This window comes from Papilio machaon, chromosome 21 (genome assembly GCF_912999745.1).
Source record: "Papilio machaon chromosome 21, ilPapMach1.1, whole genome shotgun sequence".
Taxonomy (NCBI): Eukaryota; Metazoa; Arthropoda; class Insecta; order Lepidoptera; family Papilionidae; genus Papilio; species Papilio machaon.
The window spans coordinates 5,517,222-5,538,460 of NC_060006.1; the positions used below are offsets into that span (position 1 = coordinate 5,517,222).

At 30.9% G+C, this 21,239-nt stretch overlaps 1 protein-coding gene across 1 annotated transcript in view; it reads left to right on the top strand.

Annotated features, from left to right (window-relative positions):
* Positions 1-2,607: 2,607 nt before the first annotated feature.
* Positions 2,608-21,239, top strand: part of LOC106714561 (5-hydroxytryptamine receptor 1A-alpha) — a 31,628-nt gene continuing 12,996 nt past the window's right edge. The window contains exon 1 of the mRNA XM_014507635.2: positions 2,608-2,920. Within this exon, the coding sequence (XP_014363121.2) occupies positions 2,742-2,920 (179 nt within the window). The 5' untranslated portion in view covers positions 2,608-2,741. The remainder of the gene's footprint in view (positions 2,921-21,239) is intronic.

Here is a 21,239-nt window from a genome sequence, read left to right on the forward strand (position 1 = left end):
ACTACAAATTAAATCCCCGAGTTCGTCATAAAATCCAACGATGACATGCCTTAATCTGTAAGGCAATTATATTACGCATTTTGATAGAAATATATCAGGTTTTAGGAAAAATTCGTGTATTAATGAGTCAGGGAAATGTTAATTATCTCGTGGAAAAAATTTGTCAACAACAGTTTGTGGTTGTGGAAAATATCAGTTTTTAAAGTAGATAATAATCTTTTAAAAGGAAATTACCGCGTTTAAAAAAATATATATTCTTAATTGTTATAATAATAGTCGTAGTTCCATAGGCCAAAACATTCACAGATCGCAATGGTTTGACAGTGGTAACGACAGCAACACTATCTGTTGTACAAACCGGTGCACCATGACCTCACAGAAAACAGTTGTGAAGTGTAAGCAATTCCGCGTTTCGTTTGCTGAGTGTGCATGTCAGACGTCTAATTTTATCTTGTCCTTCCTACCCATTTCTTATAAGGAAAGGATGGGAAATGGAGGTGGGAGGGAAATTTTGGGAAAGGTGGGGACGCATAGGAAGTGGATTAAAGATTTGTTGCTAAACAGTTATAGGAGGTAATTTATAGTTTAAGTAAGTAGGTCGATACTCGAAATGGCTACAGTTCATCTCTATGGTAAATTACGAGACCCAAAACAATTACTTGCAACAAATTTATTCAGACCTTAACTATCTATATGTAAATTTAGAAATACTTTCGGAGTATATTATATTGACCGAAAAAGTGGGAGGTTTAATATATTTTAAAGCCCATAGGTATATTTAAACACTTGAAAGCACTTGCAAATATCTAGAAAAAATATAAAATATGTTGTTAAATGTATTAGAATATTGTAGTTATCTCATTCGAGTGAATTCAGGCACAAAAAGTGAGCATACACGTGAATTTTAAAACAAAAAAATGCCAACATTTGAACTTTATTAACTGCTCGTGAAAGTCGCAAGAATATACCTCAAATTTAAAATCACTTAATAGTTATTAAACTGATTTCGGGAAAACAAAAATGAACCTAATTTACAATCGATAGTTGGCAATAAAACAACACTGACACATATGAGGCTATAACCATTCACGATGGTTCAATTTCGCGTGCAAATCGGCAATTAGTCGTTGCACGTGGAAGTATACTATAGGCAATTTCATCTTTTACTAATTCACCCAGTGAAATAGTGCTCGAGCGCCATAACATGACACTTTTTGAAATATAACGCCGCCGCCTCATGACTTATGCAAACGAGGTTTTTGCAGCGCAATATATGGACTTCGAACTTAAAACATTACCTAAATATTATTCAGCATAGACCCAAGTATTATTATACTTAAGAACTAGTATTATTATATTGGCATGAATACAGAGATTTGCCGCCATTTTTTTGCCCACGAATTGTAAAACCGCGAATAACGGGATCGCGAATAAGGTGACTTAAATATGTGTTTTCTTGTCTCGATGTTATCTTTTAATTGTGTCGGAACCATTAATATTGTATGCTGTTTTGTCACTTTAAACTACTCGCCATATTGCATTCCTAATATCAATGGATTAACCTTATTTTACTTCTTATTCTTCTGTTTTTTTTTTGCTTCGCTGAGCTGGCTCCCTTTTGCCACACTATTGTACTAAGTTTGTGCTTTGTGTGTGTTTGTGTTTTTTTTCTTATATTCTTCGTGTGGTGATAATTTTTTTTCTTTCTTATAATAATACTAGCTGAGGATAACTATATTATAAATTATTTTTAACCATAAAGACTATAAAACATTCTATTACAAGCTGGGACTATAACAAAATGATGGTAGGGTCGACATTCCCACGCATTTTATCGAGAGTGGTAAAAAAAACGCCAAATGAGATCATCCATAGACAACGTCGGAAAGCCGCGCCAAAACTTTGTCAACGCTCTCATTAAAACGGAGCTTTGAAAACGAGCAATTTTTTATCTTTAATTAGTCTATTACTCATTTTGACGTGATTTTTGCTTTGAAAACGGTAAAATCAATGTGCCATAGAAATTATTTCAAAATTAAAAAAATATATATCCTGTTAATTATTGTTATAAATAGTAAACAAAATAAAAATAACTGTTCTATTAAAAAAGAAGAAAAAAGACAATTAGAAAAGATTGAATTTGAAACACATTTGAATTAAAAAATGAATTTCCATCACATTTTCCACTAAATGTACAATGGAATAAAATTTGGCTTAATAGTATAATTTTTATATAAAGTTTTTTTTTAAATTATTGATTGAAAAATTTAAAAAAAATAGCTTTTAGTCACCAAAATTAAGATTAGAACGAGGCAGTAGAGAAACTTTCAAAGAAACTTAAACACTTATGTGAAGCTTCTAGTATTTGAATTGAAAACTCGTAAGCACTAATCTTGTACAATATACGGTCAAATAACACTCCGGTTGTCAAGGGAGAGTACCAAATAACAAAATGAAAACATTAAGTTTGCATTCTAAAAGTTACTAAAGATGTAGACAACACGGTTGGGGTTCGTCTGGCACACTATCATTGAAGCATCGAATGGTGGGGGCTACCGTCGAACGCCGCAAGCCCGCTTGCCGTTCATATTCAGTTGTCACACGACAGCCAAGCGAGAAAGACGCGATCACATCGATCAGCGTGTTCTCAAAACTTTACGCGAAACTAAACTGCAGTTATAAATTGAACTGAGAGTGTTAGATGAGTGCGTAGTGTTCAAGTGTAGAGTGATGACTTTTGAATGGATCGATCGGCATCTTTGTCTCCTGGACGTGCTTTAATGTCAGAGGGGATGGAATCTAAAGACCGGCTTGTCGAAGAAATCTTGCTGCTTGCACTCTTTATTGTGTCGACTGCGGCCAATTCCTTGGCGTTGCTGGTCTTCTGTCGACGACCTGGTTTAAGGACTATTTCCAATCGGTGAGTTTGCAACTGGTTATGTTACGCTCTGTTAAGTTTTGTTATAGTGTAAGGTCGTATACAGGATATGGAAGTATGATCGTTAGCGAGGCGAACGGGTTTCTAAATTTGATGCGATATTCACTGTTGAATCATCTGGCTTTGTAATTAATTGAATAGTTTGATAAAGAAGATCTTCTAATAAAACTTACTCTACAACAATTCTGTAACTTACGACGCGTACAATTCTAAGTAATCCTAACTTAAACTTTCACTTTGAGCAATATTTCAATGTTTAAATTAATAATCTATGACAGCACGAAACTATAAATAAACTATTGTTCTCAGCACGTTTGTAAAAAAAATCTATGGAAAAGTTAAACATTGAAAGATGACGACAAAAGCGATCTTTGTTTCTCGTTTTTTTTTGCCGAACCACATCCATAGTCCGGGCTTGGAGCCAATACTAGTATTATTATTAGACCATTACCGACCGAGGGTACGTCTACCTGTGAGACTTGTAACCTTTTACTCATTTTCTCATGATTTATTATCGTAACTCATCATATTGAACGTTTACCTAAAAATGTACGAACATTATTATTAAAAGCAAAAATTGGTCAAAAATTACAAACAGTTCCATCTTCTAAGTTTATTATTAATTTGTAAAAGGCGATTCTATAACCATTAAAATTAAAAAAAAAAAACAGTTTTGAACGTGAAAAATTCAAACAATAATAACACTATGACCAGTTAACGCATTGAAAGTAGACAAAAAACAAAAGAAACAATGATTGAACAATTTGTTTCGTCACTCAGAAGGTCAAAAAGCATCGCCATCGTATTTCAAGCAACGAATCTATAAAACTTGATCATAATAACGGTAATCCAACTTCGGGGCCGAGATGTTGAGAAAAAGTTAAATTAAACACGTTAAAATATAAATTTCACCGTATCGATGTTAATAGTACAAGAAAATAAGTATTATTTTATTATTTAACTTTTCTTTAATTATCAAAATAACGTAAATATAATCTTACATTGTAATAAAAAAATGTGACTAAAATCATTAAAACTTTACTAACTAACTTTAATTATTTATATTGTAACTATACTGTGAAATATTAATTAAGGGAAAATTTGTTGCCAGTTAATTGTGTATAAACTTAAGACGATTACACATTTTGTGGAAATCCCAAATAAATAAGTAATAACTACTCAAGGATATGATCACGAGCCGTCAAAGATAACAATTAAAATGTCGCTTACAACCAAAAGTTATGAAGTAAATAATAAAAAGGTTAGTTTAGACAAATTTTTAATCACCATTCTAAACTTTAATCTCTTAAAATGGTTTTTTAGCCATTAACTTTGATAACATGCGGAGTTCTGTATTTGAGTAGTCTTTTTTTAGACACTGTTATAGACCATTTGAGATGTATTTAATCGAGTAAAGCCTCGCTTTCACTAGTCAATTGACAACCGTGATTTATACATAATTCAAACCGGCCAGTTTTATTTAATTGCGCTAAAGAAGGCCGGTTGATTTGTGTAATCTTTATCACGATAAATTGATCGTTACTTATAATTTAAAAAATGAATTTCCACCAAATATTAAATTTTTTATTTCTCTACAGAAATTAGAAATTTTTTACGTATTAACGGAAGTGGATTTTTATATCACGAAATAGGAAATTTCTTGACGACAATAGTTAGTTTTTAGCCGACTTCAAAAAGAAGGAGGTTATCAATTCGACTGTATTTTTTATAGATTTACGACTCTTCGTTTGTAAACAGAATCTTTTAAAAAATTCCAAATCCAGTATTTTGGAGATTAAAAATACGCGATTTAAATATTTAGGACAAAATAAACATTTATTATTTAACATTTGACAGTATAAAAATATCAAAAAATGTTTCTTGCAATTTAACACTTGCACTGTAACCAACCAGCGTGTTGCCGACTAGTATCAAGGTGTCATGTTCCATATAGCATGACAGCACAATTTGATACTTCGAAACCGAATCACTTGCACTTCTGAAATTAACACGACTGAGAGTTTGCACTGCTAAAAGAAAAATATGTTTATCTCTTTTTTTTTTACAAATAATATGAGAAAGATGACCTTTTTTTTGTACACTAGTTTCGACAATGGAAACCACTGTGAGAGATCGTGACACACTCTTACTTACCATTGGTACATCGTAGTTGCCCGCGATTTCGTTCGTGCGGGATAAAAAAAACTAGTAATAAATAAAGTAAAAAAAGTATAAGTTAAGTTTCTCAAAAGGTAAAGAATTTTCCAAATCGGTTCAGTAGTTTCGGAGCTTATTAATTGCAAACAAACAAACCTGTTTTCTTTATAATATTAGTATAGACAAGCTAGTGATCCGTCCTGACTTCGTATATATAATTTTTCACGTACGTATTTGTCCGTTCCATTGTTAACAGTAGCCTAAACAACTCAACCGATTTTGAACTACGTGTCATTTGAATCGTTTTCCTTGAAATGTTATATGGATACAATCAGTCGGACTTATGTATTACTAGCTGTCGCTCTCGACTACGTCCGCGTGGAATTAATAATAAACATAATAGTCTATGTGTTCTTCTAGAATATGTTCTACATCTGTGCGAAATTTCATCAAATCCATTGAGCTGTTCCGGAGATACCTTCAAACAAACATCCATCTAAACATTCACATTAAGATTTCAAATTACTTGTTAAATATTTTCTTCTAAATGTATTGATAACAAATGATCTACAAATTATCTGTTAAATTGTTTATTAAACTCAATCTTTAGTTTGTTTGTTTGTTTGTTTGTTTGTCTATATTGTTAGCAATACAATGAACGATTAACGTGACAATATCAATACATCACTAGAACTGTATTCAAATTATATTCAACGGTACTAATAGTATTTTGGTATATCTCAGGGGTTAAGCACTTGACTTGCAATCTGCAGGTCCTGGGTTCGAATCCCACCATGTACCAATGGTTTTCGATTTACATATGTACATTTATTCGACGTTCTTACGGTGAAGGAAAACATCGTGATGCTTTACATATCTGAGAAGAAATTCGATGATATGTGTGAAGTCAACCCGTACTGGGCCAGTGTAGTTGACTATGGCCTAGTCACCCCTTGAGCTCCGAACCCCTCGGTGGGGACGTATACTGAGCTGATGATGATGATATTTCTATACTTGTAATATTTAGTGTACATAATTTTAACTAAGATTATTACTTGTAAATATGTAAAAAGATTAATGAAACGCGAGTTGTAACAGCTTCGTCTAATGTATTGGCAAAATTGATACTTTACTGCATAAATGTTTGCCATATATCATAAAATATTTTGTTATCTGTTGAATTTTGGATTCAAACTTTAACCTTTTGTTTGCAGTCGCATTCAATCCGAGTAACCCGAATCATAGTAAACATGGTTGAAATAAACGCTTGTTCCCTAATATTAAAATTCTGTTTTTTATCGCACTACGTCATGTCAAATGATGTAACTCTTTTCGTCAGATAAGTTGTTATATTCAAATTTACACATTAGTTATTTATACAAACGATATTGTTATTGTTTAGTAATTGTTACCAGTCTTATAAATAAATATCAACATTAGATACAGCAGCGAAAATAAACTGTGTCACTCAATCATGTCCCCTATGTCTTATTATATTATCACATAATACGTAAGCATTATCATAATTACACAGTACACTTTCTATCCTACCGAGTTCGCTGACCTGCTGACAGTTTGTACTAATGTTTGTATTGAATAGTCCTGCTCTGTTACCACACTGAGATATCATAACAAAGTCTATGACTCAGTTTCCTGACCCTAAATGATTGGTACTTAGCCAATTGGAAATGGTAACCGTCTCTAGTATATATTATGTTTATTTGAAATCTGCTATCCGGTACTAAACCTAGTAATATACTGTTTAAGCTATTTTAAACCCTTTGTTAATCAGAAATAAGAGCTAAATTAGTGTAATTATGTTGACAGAACCTTTGGAAATACCTAATTACTTTTCCTCTTAAGTAAATAATGTCGATATGTATTGATTTTTTATACTACACGTATAAAAGAAGTATTTGTTTGAAGCATTACTTTTTAACTTTTTCACATTACGAAATTCTCAACGTCAACTTTTTATCAGAACAATAGTAACTTTTGTTTTATATAAATTATTAGTAACGCCATTTTATATTTAATTCCATGATAAAACTTACGATATTTTGTTCGTATAATTCTTTGATCGACCTTTGTTTTGTTTCCGAACGCAGCCTGTCACTGACGTTTGTTACGTCAGTTAATTGCAGGTTAAATTTTAAATTAGATTAGATTTTGCGACACCGAAGTTAAACTATTGCTTGTCGTGCTATAAAATAATTAAAATTTTAATGAATTAGTTTATCTAATCTGCATACAGATATAAACAAACAGTTGTTAGTTCTGCGTACGTAATTTTGGACAGAATAATATAACTACAAATCCAGTCACTTCAAGGTCAGGGGAAATAATGAGGCTACTTTCATTTCTTGTTCTATTCTAGATTAGATATGTTATTACTACATATATTCATTGTAAGAGATATTACGAAATCCTATTGAAACGCGTGCATTATAAATTGTACCTACTCGCGTATTGAACTTCTTTAGCAACGGATCGCTCAAGCGATTGCTAAACTGTTGCACGTAGAATTAAAAAAACAATCAATGTAAGTGTGACGTCAGAGTTTGCTTTACTTTTTTTAATTACATACTTTGGTTCAGGATATTCAGCCAGCAAGAAAAGAAGCTTAAATTAAAATATCAAAGGCTTAAATAAAAGTTGCTAATTGGATAGTTTGACAAAGCTTTGTTTGCAGGTTTTCGCTTTGGCTATAGATTGTAGAAAATAGTTCACGACAACGTGTATCTGTGTAAATAAAAACGTGCAAAAATTAAAAGCGCCATTTGTCACATTGACTCCTGAAATTTTCCAGACGACCATGTCTATAAAAGTATCAAAGATGTCTTTATTTTTGGACTGAAATATATTGAAGGGGAAATGATTCAGAAATGTTATTTCAACACACTTATTCTAGATCACAAGAGGATTTAATTTTTAACTTATAAAATAAATAAAATCTTTAAGGTAACTGACAGTACAGGTAGACGAGATTTGTGATCATAGATCATAGATTTGACAGCTCTATATATTCCCGCTCAAAAATCGATTCTCTCGTCAATCTTTTTATAAACTCCTGATTCAATCGCCGAAGTATAACTTTTATTAGGTCCAAAGTTTAAGATTGAGTGCAGGGTCATCAATTAAGAAATTTAGTCGCCTCAAGGTTAATAAAGAAAAGAATAAGGGATCGGTTTCGTTTTATTCAGCATTCCATTCAATTAGAGACCCGATATCATGTCCAAATACACTCGAAATACTTCACATCTCTATAAACAATATAAATCCTTGCGAATTCAATACAAGAGACTTGTAAATTGATTACAAGTGAACAGTGTTATCTCGGAATTATAAATCATATTGTTTATTATTGTACAACCCTGATTTTATTGAATGGAAGAATCCATTATTACATCAAGTACAAACGCTGTTGTAACTCTAGGTAAATGTAATTCGTGGTAAGATTACGTAAATAATAAACTTGAATAATTACTATACTATGTAGAGATATAATATAAATAAACTAAATATTTACTAGAATTAAAATGACGTTCAATTTTGAAGAATGAGAACTTGGTACGCCTACTACACATAGAATGGGATAAGGCCAGAATGATTAACTTCAACTCAAATGATTAAAAATCTTATTCTAAAACTAGTCTCATTTAATAATCATTACAACGCTAGACTTTAGATTGCTAATGGAAGAAGTTTTCACCGAGGAGACTTAATTATATCAAATTAGAAATTTCTATGTTTTAATCCAAATTGTTGCGTATTTCCCTCTGTATTCTTGCACAGTCTTGTCGGTAATCATGTGGAATATAAACATAAATTTTCCAAACCGTTAGTGGCGTATTAATGCACTATTAAGTACTTTCTTGCATTCGATAAAAATCATTAATTGATCGTAAAAAATTAGCACGACATTGCTATCGTTATATTAGTAGAATAGAACAATTGAACGATCCATTACTGGTGAGTTTTGTTTTTAATATCAAAATAAACAGTGGAACGTCAAATTCGACAGAAGGGTTTTATATTGTTTTTTTTTTTCAATTATATTATAAAAAAATACTAGATAGAGTCAAGTGTAATATTGAATAATATCAATAGATAATGTAATTTAATAGATGAATACGTTAAACTGAAAACATTTTGGAATTTAAAAGTTCATAACCTAAAATATGTAGGTTTAGGATTTGGATTCGAACAAGTTTAAATATCACTATTATTTCAATGTTACGAATTAAATATTAATAAGAAACAGATGAATTTGCGAAAATACGCAACAAGTCTATAGCCGATCGGATTTCATCAACTTCGATTTATTACTCTGAGGTCGTGCCAAAATTAGGTCGAGAGATTGCCGACTTGCCGAGTCGCATAACGTACGCATGACTTATCTTATACCTTGACAGAGACATTGTGCAGAACGTTTACTATGTGTCAATAACTAGCTCGACTATCCACTCGACCCTAAGCCCCATATAGTTCTGACGAGTTACAGATTTTCAAATACTTTAGATAGTTCGAGATTATTCTGATTTCAAGTGCTTTTGAGAATAGAATTTATTTTCAAGTGTTTTCGAAAGGCTCAAACCCCTTTCCATTTACTGCTTGTATTTTCCTTATATACTTCCCCCTTTACTAAGCGGAGTGACTGTTAAAAATTATGTGTTGCCCATATGTAGTTAACGTCAGGACCTTTTTCTTCTGCTATTACGACATTCACAACCTCTTATTGTGAGTGTATACTGTTTTTAGTTTATCGTTATTTTACTATTAGAAAAACTAGCTGTTGCCGCCAATACATGAGCGCACAATTTAAAAAAATCTAGTAATAAGTATGGCTTATAGCACCTGGGGATAAAGTAGCTTCACAACAGTGAAGTAATTATTCAATCAAATCTTTCTTCTTTGTAATATTCGTATACATAATTAATAATAGTAGGTTATAAGATAGTGTAGTATAAACCAACTGTTAATCGATTAGTAATTTGTTTATCTTGTCATATGGCCTTGGTAGGTTTCCGTATTATTTTTTTATTATTTTTTTCTCTTATATAAATAAAATATCAATATATTAATATGAAACATTTATTTATATTACGGCATTGTAGTTTAAGCGATAATCAAATGTTCAATAAACTTGACGCTTCAACGATTTGTCTTGTCTATTGTTGTGTTAAAATTTTCCGTAATCTTTGACCGGTCGTGGGTTTTTGTTAGTTTTAGTTTTGTATTTTAAATTTATTTTCATCAATAGTATATTTATTATTTTATGAATTTGTTAATATTTAACATTGCAATTTTAATTTTCATTGTAAAATTTTCCATTGCTAATGTTTTCAAAAAAAAAAATTGCAACAGGTTTTAGGTTCAAGTTTCTTTAGTGGAAACACACATTAAGGTATTAAGACCTTGAGTTTTGTCTGATTTTATATCATTATTTGAATGAAACGACACAAAAGAATGCTCTAAAAATTTATTTTTCTTGTTTATTGAATTCTGATTAAGAAACATGTTTTTTAAATAAACATAAGTTTTGGAAATTCCAAAGTTCAATTAACCATGATTATATTGTTAGTCGTTTTTCTGTTCTTATTCTTAACAGTACATTTATTTTTATAATAAATCACTCAGTACAAATAATCTCTCTGTTTGTTTAACGTTCTTTTACTCTTTGTTACTAATGACTTGAGTTTACTATTCACTATCTTAACGACATGCTACTCGTTAACTCTACGAATACGTTTTACCGAAGCGTGGAATGTTAGATTTATGGCTATTACGTGATTTAGTATACAACGCAATCATTTATACATACAAGTAAAGAAATAGTACACAATACTGGTAAAACACTTTTTTATTTCTGGCCAGTACGATTACACATGTAGGTATTATTTGGCAGATGGTTTATAAACCTTTGCCTGTATACCTAAAAGTGAAAAAGAAAATATTGAGACATTATGATCTTTAAAACGCGGTTATTGTGTACGTTTTGTGGCCAGTACGATTTCATATTTGGCTGAATGGTTTGCCAACGTTTGCCTGTTCGCATAAAAGTAAAAAAAATATTTCTGACTAAATGGAGAACTATTTATAGATGGGTAAAAGAAATTCAATTCAGTTGATGATATTTTAATGGCGGTACCAAAATGGTGGGTAATCTATATTCCATTTGAATATTTATCAAGGTTTCAGTTGTTACTTCTCGTTAAATTTTTTAAAGTCACGTCAAAATTTACGCGCCATTTTGTTTATTGACGTTTCTTTTTACAGAACACACTTTTAGTAATAAGTTTAATTTGGTATTTAAGTAGTTATTTATGCTCGTAAGTGCGTTACCCTTTGTAATGGGATTGAAAAATATCTCAGCTGTGTTCGTTCGGTTGTAGCTACTTCCAGTATATTTATAGTTAGTTGCAAAACTAGAATCAGTCTTCCTTGTTGTTATGTAAGTTCCGTGTACCATTTAAACAAGGGACGGTTATATAACTTTCCAGTTTTATAATTATCTAAATTTTTAATAAATGTATTGTACATTGTGTAAAGACAACCTATTTAGGCTTTTGTCAATAAAACTTTATTTATAATTTTTTTTTTAAATTTCAAGAATCGAATATTTGAATTAATCGAATGCTATTGTATTCGCGATTTATTTGTTTTAAAGTATGTCAATACAAGTGTCAGATATTTATGAACATGTGACGTTCATGTGACGTTTATGAATCGGAATAAAAAAAATATTGACGTAGGCGTTGACAGCAATCGATTGAGTTAGCACACAGATATGATAAAATGGTAATTATAAAGTTGAATGTCAATGTCAGCTGTGTTGTAGTACAAGTGTAAAATCAGTCTAATTTTAAAACGACTAAGTATCAAAAGTGCTCTGTTTGGTTTCATTCTTATGAATTCTTTTGTTCTCTGATATCCAAGTTCTTTTAGTTTTGTACTAATATGTCAAAACGGCCAAAACAATGCTTGTTTTACAGTGTTTTACATAATTTTAATTTATTTAAAATTTATTCGCTCTTTATTATTTATTGTAAGTCTGTATCGTTTCTGTCGTCTTTAAATTCAACTTTCTATACAGTACGTTACAGCAACTTTCCATTGCGCATACTTTATATTGATATCGACCGAAAATCGCTCCCGAAATGAACAATACAAGCATCAATCAAATATTTAACATGTATGAAATGCTATTTAATATATTACGAAACATTCCTTCAACTATTTAATAATGAAATAATTTACTTTCTCTATTGAATTGCGTTCTTCAATATGCTACCGAATAAAAAATGGAGTTAGATTTTTTTTTAATAACATTGTTAATGGCCATGACTCACCATGGGTTTCTGAGCTTAAAATCTTTATTTAAAGCATAATAGTCAGATATTATTCCTTTATATTATCTATGTATTCATAAGAGGAGCGAAAACGATAATTCGTCGTATATTTAAATTAAATTATGCCTCTCATAGTTGGTTTCTGAGTCTAAAATCTCCGTATTAAACGCGTTAAAAAGTTCTATATGGCGAGGGTTTTTATATTTCTGGTCAGGATACTTTTTTACGTGCATGAATACATCTGTACAGCAAGTATTTTATTAAATAGAGCAGTATTTGTTATCAGAGTGGAAAGTTAATGCAATTGGAATGAATGTAAATTCATTGTTTAAAAGGAGTAAATTGATCGTAAACAAGCCGGAGACGCGTTTTGAAAGAGGCTCGTTATACGAATGCGAACACGCCACGTAAAACTGTCAGTCACGCAGGTGTAGTGTCCAAATAAAATCAATTAAAAGTAGGACTTTATTACTAAATTAATATTTTAAGTTTACTTTATATGTTGTCGAAACATTAAGACAAGTTAAAATTTAAAGGATTCAATACACATTAGGAATTTTCCAGAAAGACTCCGTAAATGTTATTTTTAAAGGACATTGATATTCCATGAGATTACTTAACACTTGAAAAATCACTACTCCATGTCCTCCTTATTCTATGATTAATTATTACAACTTCATTGTCCTTAATAATCCGTGTTAGTTGGCTATTGTAGTCTGCGCCGGGCGAGTTCAATCGCCGATTGTGCCAATTTGCATTTCTAATTTCACTGACATTCGACTTATTGCATTCCATCGGGTAACCCGTTCTCTTTGAGCTGATGAAAACTAACCTAAACAGTTTAAATGTCGGTTAAATATATTTAAAAATGTCCGTAATATGTAATTTTTTTTTTAATAGGTCAAAACTATAATCTTAATTTGTTAGCTATTTATAGAAAAATAGTTTATCTTTTCCAGCAGCATAATTTAAAAAAGGAATAATGGAATTAAAAAATCACCACGTTGATGTACACATTATCATGTGCCAGTATTGTTTGGACAAAAATTTAAACAAAGTTTTTTTTTTTTAATTGCCATCCAAAGACAATTTAGACTCCATCTTGTACTGTGAATATTTTAATGTTTTTTTTTCGTTACAGATTAAAAATTAATAGTGGGATGTTTACAAATATCGATAACACGTGTATGATTTCCTACATACAGATGATAAAATCTTGGAGTATGTAATTAAACGAACACTGTTGCCAACTGTTAGGTTTTTAATCTGTTCATCTAACTCAGTATATTAATTTGGATCTACATTTAGAAAGCGTCAAAATGTATAAACGACGTGTCATATTTTGCGAATACAAAATGTTACAACGTGACTCGGATGAATTGTCAATGTCAATTTTTGAGATTGACATCTAAAAGCGCGGGAGTTAGGTTTTTTTTTTTTCATTTTTAACGCGTGCCTATTTACATCTGTATCGCTCCGGAAATGGAATACGACAATTTTATTTTTAAAGATAATTATCGTTTTTTTGCCTTTGTGTCACGTGTGACTGAATTTTTCTCTCTTTATTATGTACAAGTTATGTGGCATTGTTTAGGTAACTTGATTTCGTAATCTATTGTTCTGTTAAAAGACAGATTTAATCACGCCCGTGACCCGAAAGAGGCTGATAGAGACTTATAAATATATTAAATAGTCTTAGTAATGAATTTTAACGTCGTAATTTGTAATATAAAAATGTCTTTGACGACCTTTAGAACTCAACCTCTCATTTGCGCTTACAAAACATTATTTGTTCTTCGATTTTGCAATATTTTAACATACACATATCATTTGAAATATACATTTTATAGTATTACATTCGCCTTCAACAGAGAAATAGTGACTTTAGAATGAAAATCGTAATATAAAAATTGCCCTGCATGCACCAATAGAAAACCCTATTGTCTTTTTTAAGTTTTTATTTAGTTTTACCTGTCCCGATGTTTGTCATATAATCTTTTTAATTAAACTGTGGTGGACATGGAACTTTGCAATGAAGCGACACAACCTCATCAAGTTTGGCCTCTTTGAATCGTCTTGAAGAGTAACTTGTTTTTAAAAATATTTTTTAATCATTTTACTTATTATTTGTACTTCTGACTACGGACTGTATTTTCATTTGGTAGTTAAAGCATTTTATCTAAACCTTCCGAGTAAATTACTTAAAAGGTTTGCTATGAAACCTTGTAAGGCCATTACCCTCGCAGTGAGTGCTCAATGCTCGGTCACTTTTAAAAAGCTTCCGGTTGCATAATCGATTAAATAGTATAATCGATTAACCTGTATATCGATTAATTGTGACTATAGATTGAGTAATCGAACCTTGTGCTTTAGCCACGTATTGCGCTTTGTGTGCGCCTGCTCTTTGCATTTCAATTCTTAATTACAATCGGGAAACTCGATGAAGGGTAAATAGTAAGGACGTTTGAGAAACAATTAAATCAGTTATTGGCTGCCAATATTTATTAGGTTTTTTTTTATTTCCAAAGTTCCAATTACAAAGCATTTTAACTTTGGAATTTGATTTAAGGTTATTCACTTTTTTACTATGTGTGGAGGCTGCCATTTATAAAGATAATTTTAAATTTGATGAAGAATGAATCGGATGACGAGGAATCGATTCTGATCGGAACATGTGACACGGAATTTAAAAAAAGAATGACAATAATTTAGGATAATATTTGTGATTAATACTTTTTAATTAAAATATGGTTGACAAGAACAGTCATTGTTTTATCACATAAAAATAAATAAAAAACAACTTTTTTTTGTGTGTACAACTGTACATTTTTAATTACGAACGGAAAAATCCATAGAAAGTGCGACTAACAACGGAACGATTCATTAGTTCCGCTCTTTTATCGTTCTATTCTACGAACGTCAACAACAATTACAGAATATAATGTCACAGATACGTAACAGAGAAGTAAATTTTTAGTTTATAAGAGCTTATTAATTACGTAGTGGTTACTAATATGTATTAAAAATTTTACGACGAAAACGAACGAACGAATTATCTTTAAAACGTGCTTTGCTGACCCCAGGCGAGTTGGACAAGGCCAAGGAAGAGGGATGGTTGTTTTCGAGTTTTTCCTAGATTTGATTTATCTCAACTGGCTCACCGATCATTTCAGAGTTTTTTGAGACCAAAGTCTTCTTATGATAAAACAGAGAACAATGTGTTTTAAAAAGGGATTCTGTTCTCAGAAAGCCACTGTTAATAAGTCAAAGAAATTATATGAAAGGTAACGTAATTATTTCTTTGACAACTAGAAGGTTTAAATCGCTGGACGACAGGGAATCTGGTCTATACTTGTATATGAAAAATCTTGTTTGATATTAACATCTGGTTCTCATACATTTTTAATTCTCGTGTACCACTTACTTATGTAAACAGTAATAAATATTTTTTTTTTATTTCTAAGTGAAGGATAAAGAAATAATAAAATTTCACAATACTTTTTTTATCGGTTGACGAATAAAAACGCAGTTTAACTTTATTTTATCAATGTTTGCTATCAAAATGGTTTTTAATATGAAGCAACCATTTGTTTTTTGCGTGACCACTTTAACTATAATCTACTTTCTCTTCCCAACATTTTCTTATTAGGAATATTGGACACATAGGAAGGGGAGATATCCCCTCTCTGCGCCTCCTCCTTCGACTAAAGGTAGGTAACGCATTTGCAATTGCAGATGTCTAAGGGCTTCCGGTTGCGTTCCGCATGGAGATCTCGTGTCCCCCCGCTATCGCTATTCGCAGCCCTGGGGTTTTATTAGGTGCAAACCAGACATAACTTGTCTGTCTTCCCCAGACAGATAAGTATGCGTTAGGCATTTCCCCACGATAAAAATAAAATATTTCTATGGGCTTCGCTTAGCTATTTCGGCGAATTTTCAGATTGCTGCTGTCTCATTTGCCACCTTATAATATAAAAAAAATCACTGCCATCCTTTATCCTCCTTGAAAAGAAGACTTTAATTATTTTAGGAAGTAAAGCTTATGTAAAGTATTTGTTGTGGAACTATTTTTTACACAAAGAAATACGGCCGCTTATAATTTAACACGAGGCGTTGTAAATTATATTTAATTGCATTTAAAATCAGCGAACAATGTCCACGGTCAATGTCAAACGACGAGAACTTCGTGTTTTTTTACAATAACTTTGAATAAATCAAACCCGATCATGAAAACAAATTAGTATAGCGCACAATTTAATAGCAGAATATCGAGATGTTTTGATTCACTCAATAACTTTTAGTGTAATTTTCTTATGCTAAAGATTTTTGTTATATTGTTTATAATTATTATTATTATCAAACTGTGACATCGCCATCTTATAATTTCATATTTTAAGTTGTTATTTATTACGGAATAAAATTTAATAATAACTTTAATTCTTTAGTTTCCCGTAAAGTTATTTTATAGACGATGACAAATTACTTAAGAATCCATTCATAATCTCATGTTATTGATGATAAAAAGATTAACATATTATCTCTAACATTCGGTGTTACGACTAAATCTTAACAAAATGCTATTTATATACGGTGACTAATTTTCTTACTCACTGATTCATGGAATTAACGTTGGTTTTTAAGACCAAAATCTCTGTATAAAACATAAACGTCATTCCTGTCATGATCTTTGACAAAATAGAGAAGTTGTAAGTTAATTATATTATTACACGTTTATATTATCTGTGGTAATGTTACTGTTTTTAATTTATCTGTGGTTGAGATTTTTTTTTGTATTCTGTCAGACTTATCCCCAATCTGTTAGAAAAGTTCCACAAGATCCTTACTGGATTTTAGTTGTCTTGTCAAGTCTATTTTCTATGTCTATTTACATCTTACTAATATTATAAATGCGAATTTTTAGATGAATGGATGGTTTGTTTGAAGGTATTTCCGGAACAGCTTAACGGATCTTGATGAAATTTGGCGCAGACGTAGTACATTGTCTGGAAGACAGACAAAGACTACTTATTACTTTTTTTTAATTCCACGCGGACGGAGTCGCGGACGACAACTAGTTTTATATATTGTCTGATAAATGTGACCACGACAACAACTTACCGGGTCTTATGGACTTTTGGACTTATGACATATTAACCATGTACAAATGTCAAACGTAACCATTTAAATTCTCGTCCTATTAAGGGACAAAAACTTGAATACAAAAATATAAAAGGTAGACGATTTGTGGTATCATTGTCTATTTTATAGCAACATCACGCTTCTTCGACTGTTACAAAATTATTAATGGACTATAATTTGTCTGATTTCAAAACGAATCTTATCATTGAGTTTGTTGCAAAGTCATTCTGAGTTGTAAGAGGTAATTTTTTGCATTATTATATCTAATACTAGAAGTTAAAACTTCGGGAACATGTTAAGCGTAAGTTTTCACTGAAGAAACATTAACAAACAAGAAGTTAAAAAGTATGTAAAAAATACATAGACACTAATTCGAATACTGTTTACATCTAATATATAAAATTCTCGTGTCACAGTTTTCGTTCCCGTACTCCTCCGAAACGGCTTGACCGATTCTCATGAAATTTTGTAAGCATATTCAGTAGGTCTGAGAATCGGCCAACATCTATTTTTCATTTTTTTTTTAACTGCGCGCGGATGGAGTCGCGGGCGACAGCTAGTTTATAAATAAAAACGATATTTAGAAAGATGTGGACTATTCGTTCGTTGGTTGTAATTTAAAGCGATCAATATCTGTATATTGTACGGAATAATGGTGAATGATGTTCTGGAAATAAAGGTAAGGACACACTGCCAACTAAATACATAGTATTTGCCAATTTCCGAATGACGTAAATGATTTAACATGGATATATCTGTTATCTCAAATATAATACTCGTCTTACTTTTCTAGAATTTATTGTTGATCACAATGGTATAGCTGTTTTTGTTTTTAACCGACGAGTAAAAGGCGGAGTTCCTCAATTTGTCTGTAGGTTTTTTTTTATAAAAGAAAACAACTGAATAAGGATTTAGATACTTTTTAGTATTAGACTCCAGTTCATTGACCTCTAGAAAAAATATAAATAGTTAATGTATTTTTGGTTTTCTAAGCTACTAAATGGCCATTTATTGTAATATTTGATGTCATTGTTTTCATAAAAGTCACGTCAAATAAATTGTTCTTAAATTGTGATATGTTTCTTACGTGAGACAGATTAGACAAGAATTTTTACGTCATTATCTTTTCCCGCGTTATTGTATTTATTCTGTTATTGTTTAGACCAGAGATTCCCAAACTTTTTTCCTCGTAGACATTTCGAAACAAATGTTTCTATTTTCGATGGAACATCTGCAGCTACTTTTCATTAATTTATGAATTTTATTTACCTGCGTCTGTACCATTTTGGGAGTCATTGGTTTAGATAACAAGATCAAGTCTCTGAGAGTGTTACACATATTAAGTATAATATGAAATCACGAAATTACTATTTTTAAAGTTCACTACATTCTTACGTCGTGTCTGTTAGTTACAATGTCTTAGTATATTATCTGTTTTTAAACATTTTCATTGTAACTAAATTGAATATAACAACAATATTGAATTGAAATATAACAATATTGAATAACAACGTACAAAGATCCCACGTGTGTAATTTTAATGCCTAGATTGTAGATAAAAAAAATAATCTTACTAAATAAATTCATTGCGTATTGATTAATAGACAAACAGACAAACAAAACAATATGTATATACTTGTTAGTGTGTTGAAATTAATTTCTGTTTACTTTGCATAAAATTAATCTAACCTCACTTCATTACCTTCATTGATAAACTTCAGTTCAATGTTTCAAATGTTTCTTCAGATAAATTATATGTAATTTATTATTGTATAATTTTAAGGTAAAATTAAATCTCTATGGTAACTGGGAAAATGACACGGAAGAAATTAATAACATGTTCATGAACAACTTTATCTAGGAATCTAATAATTATATAGAATTCAACGGCTAAATATTGAGCCACAGTCAGTATGAAGTTTAATTTAGTTTATATTTTCACTAGTGATTAGTGGAAATACATACATTTTACTTCATACAAAAAGATAGCCGCTAATTAAATTGGTCTATATAAATATGTATTTTTTATTAACTTCGGCTGTGGTATTTTAGTTTGATGTTACACGTATTAAGTACTTGTTTCACTTTGCTTAATGTGTTTGTCGATTTGTAACTTTAATGTTTTTAGTAATTAAGAAACTCTGATAATATGGCCGACATTAGTTTAAGATACGAGTATGTATATCAGACTGTATAGACCTATAAAGTTACCTGACCATGTAGGCAAGTCAAACTAAATCATGATAGTTCACTAGCGCCCTCCTGTTAATGTCAAAAAAGTGTCATATAATCGTTTTCGTACTGTAGTTATCATGTCACTATTATATTTTTATTATTTGTAGGTTTTATATGTTTTCTGATAGAATTAAGCGCGATAGCATCTCCTTTCTCATAGGAACAGATTTACTTATTTGACTATAATTAAGATAGACCTTTTTTTAAGTATCGAAGGCTGTGTTGTGTTGAAACATATTGTTGTCTTCGTTTTTTCAAAGATAAAGTAAGTGACGATAATGTATCCAGACACCAGTCACTGTATTCGAAATATACAGTAAATTCTGGCGCCTACTTGTGTTTCGACACAATAGAGGGGATAATAAAAATATTTGTAACAATCCCTTCGTATTGTCATCGACAAAATTTGTACACCAAAAATTTCAACAATTTTGACATAATTCAACATGACGATACGAAGGCAATAGTTACAATATGTTAGGCCCATGGTTTGAAGCCACCATGTTGGTTTTTACTTCACATGGTGCATATTCGGACTGGTTTGATATCGACGTCTTTGGTCAAAGTTTAACAATCCGCTAGATGTCATTTTTTTAACAACTCGTTGATCGTCTTTTTATCGCCAGAGTTCGGGTTTTTTTTAATTGCAAAACATTTTCTCACATCATTACAACCACGTCACTGTAAAATAGTCTCGTAAACAACGTCATAATACTGGCATTACATTACTGAAAAGAATAACTTATTTTTTTTTAAATTATCTATTGTTTTCTCTTATTACGTATTAAAAACGGATGTGACTTTTTTTTGTTTCTACGTAGTTTGCACACAGCACAAACAATACTCAACTTCAATTACATTAAGATTCTTTTAAAAAGACCTTAATCATCCGATCATTATCCATTTGAAGGCATTTCATAATTATCTTTGATGGTGTTTCTCATTTTCCTTGATGGAACACGTGCTTTTTGAATTAAATTAACATTGATTTACTTTTTTCCAGTAGTTATTGTTGTGTATTCGTTGTAATTTTTTTAACATCTTTCCTTTACTTTAATATTAGGAAATACATATACGCACAAATTAAAAATACATATCTATAGCAGTATACTTGCTCATCAAAACTTTTATTTTTAGTAAAATGTAAATATTTAGCACTAGACTTAGTATATTCGATTTTTAAATGTCCTAATTTGAATTGTCAATTGTGTACACAATTGTGTAAATCACTTTACACACTATGATATGTAAAAATACGATTCCAAAAATAACTCGTGTAAAGAACACAAAGAATTTAAAAGCTGCAATAATGTATGACTTTAATTAGTTAAAAATAATGCGGAAGATGCAATATTATGCTATTTGATATAACATTTAGAAATCTAGAAATACTTTCAACATATTTAATTGAATTACGT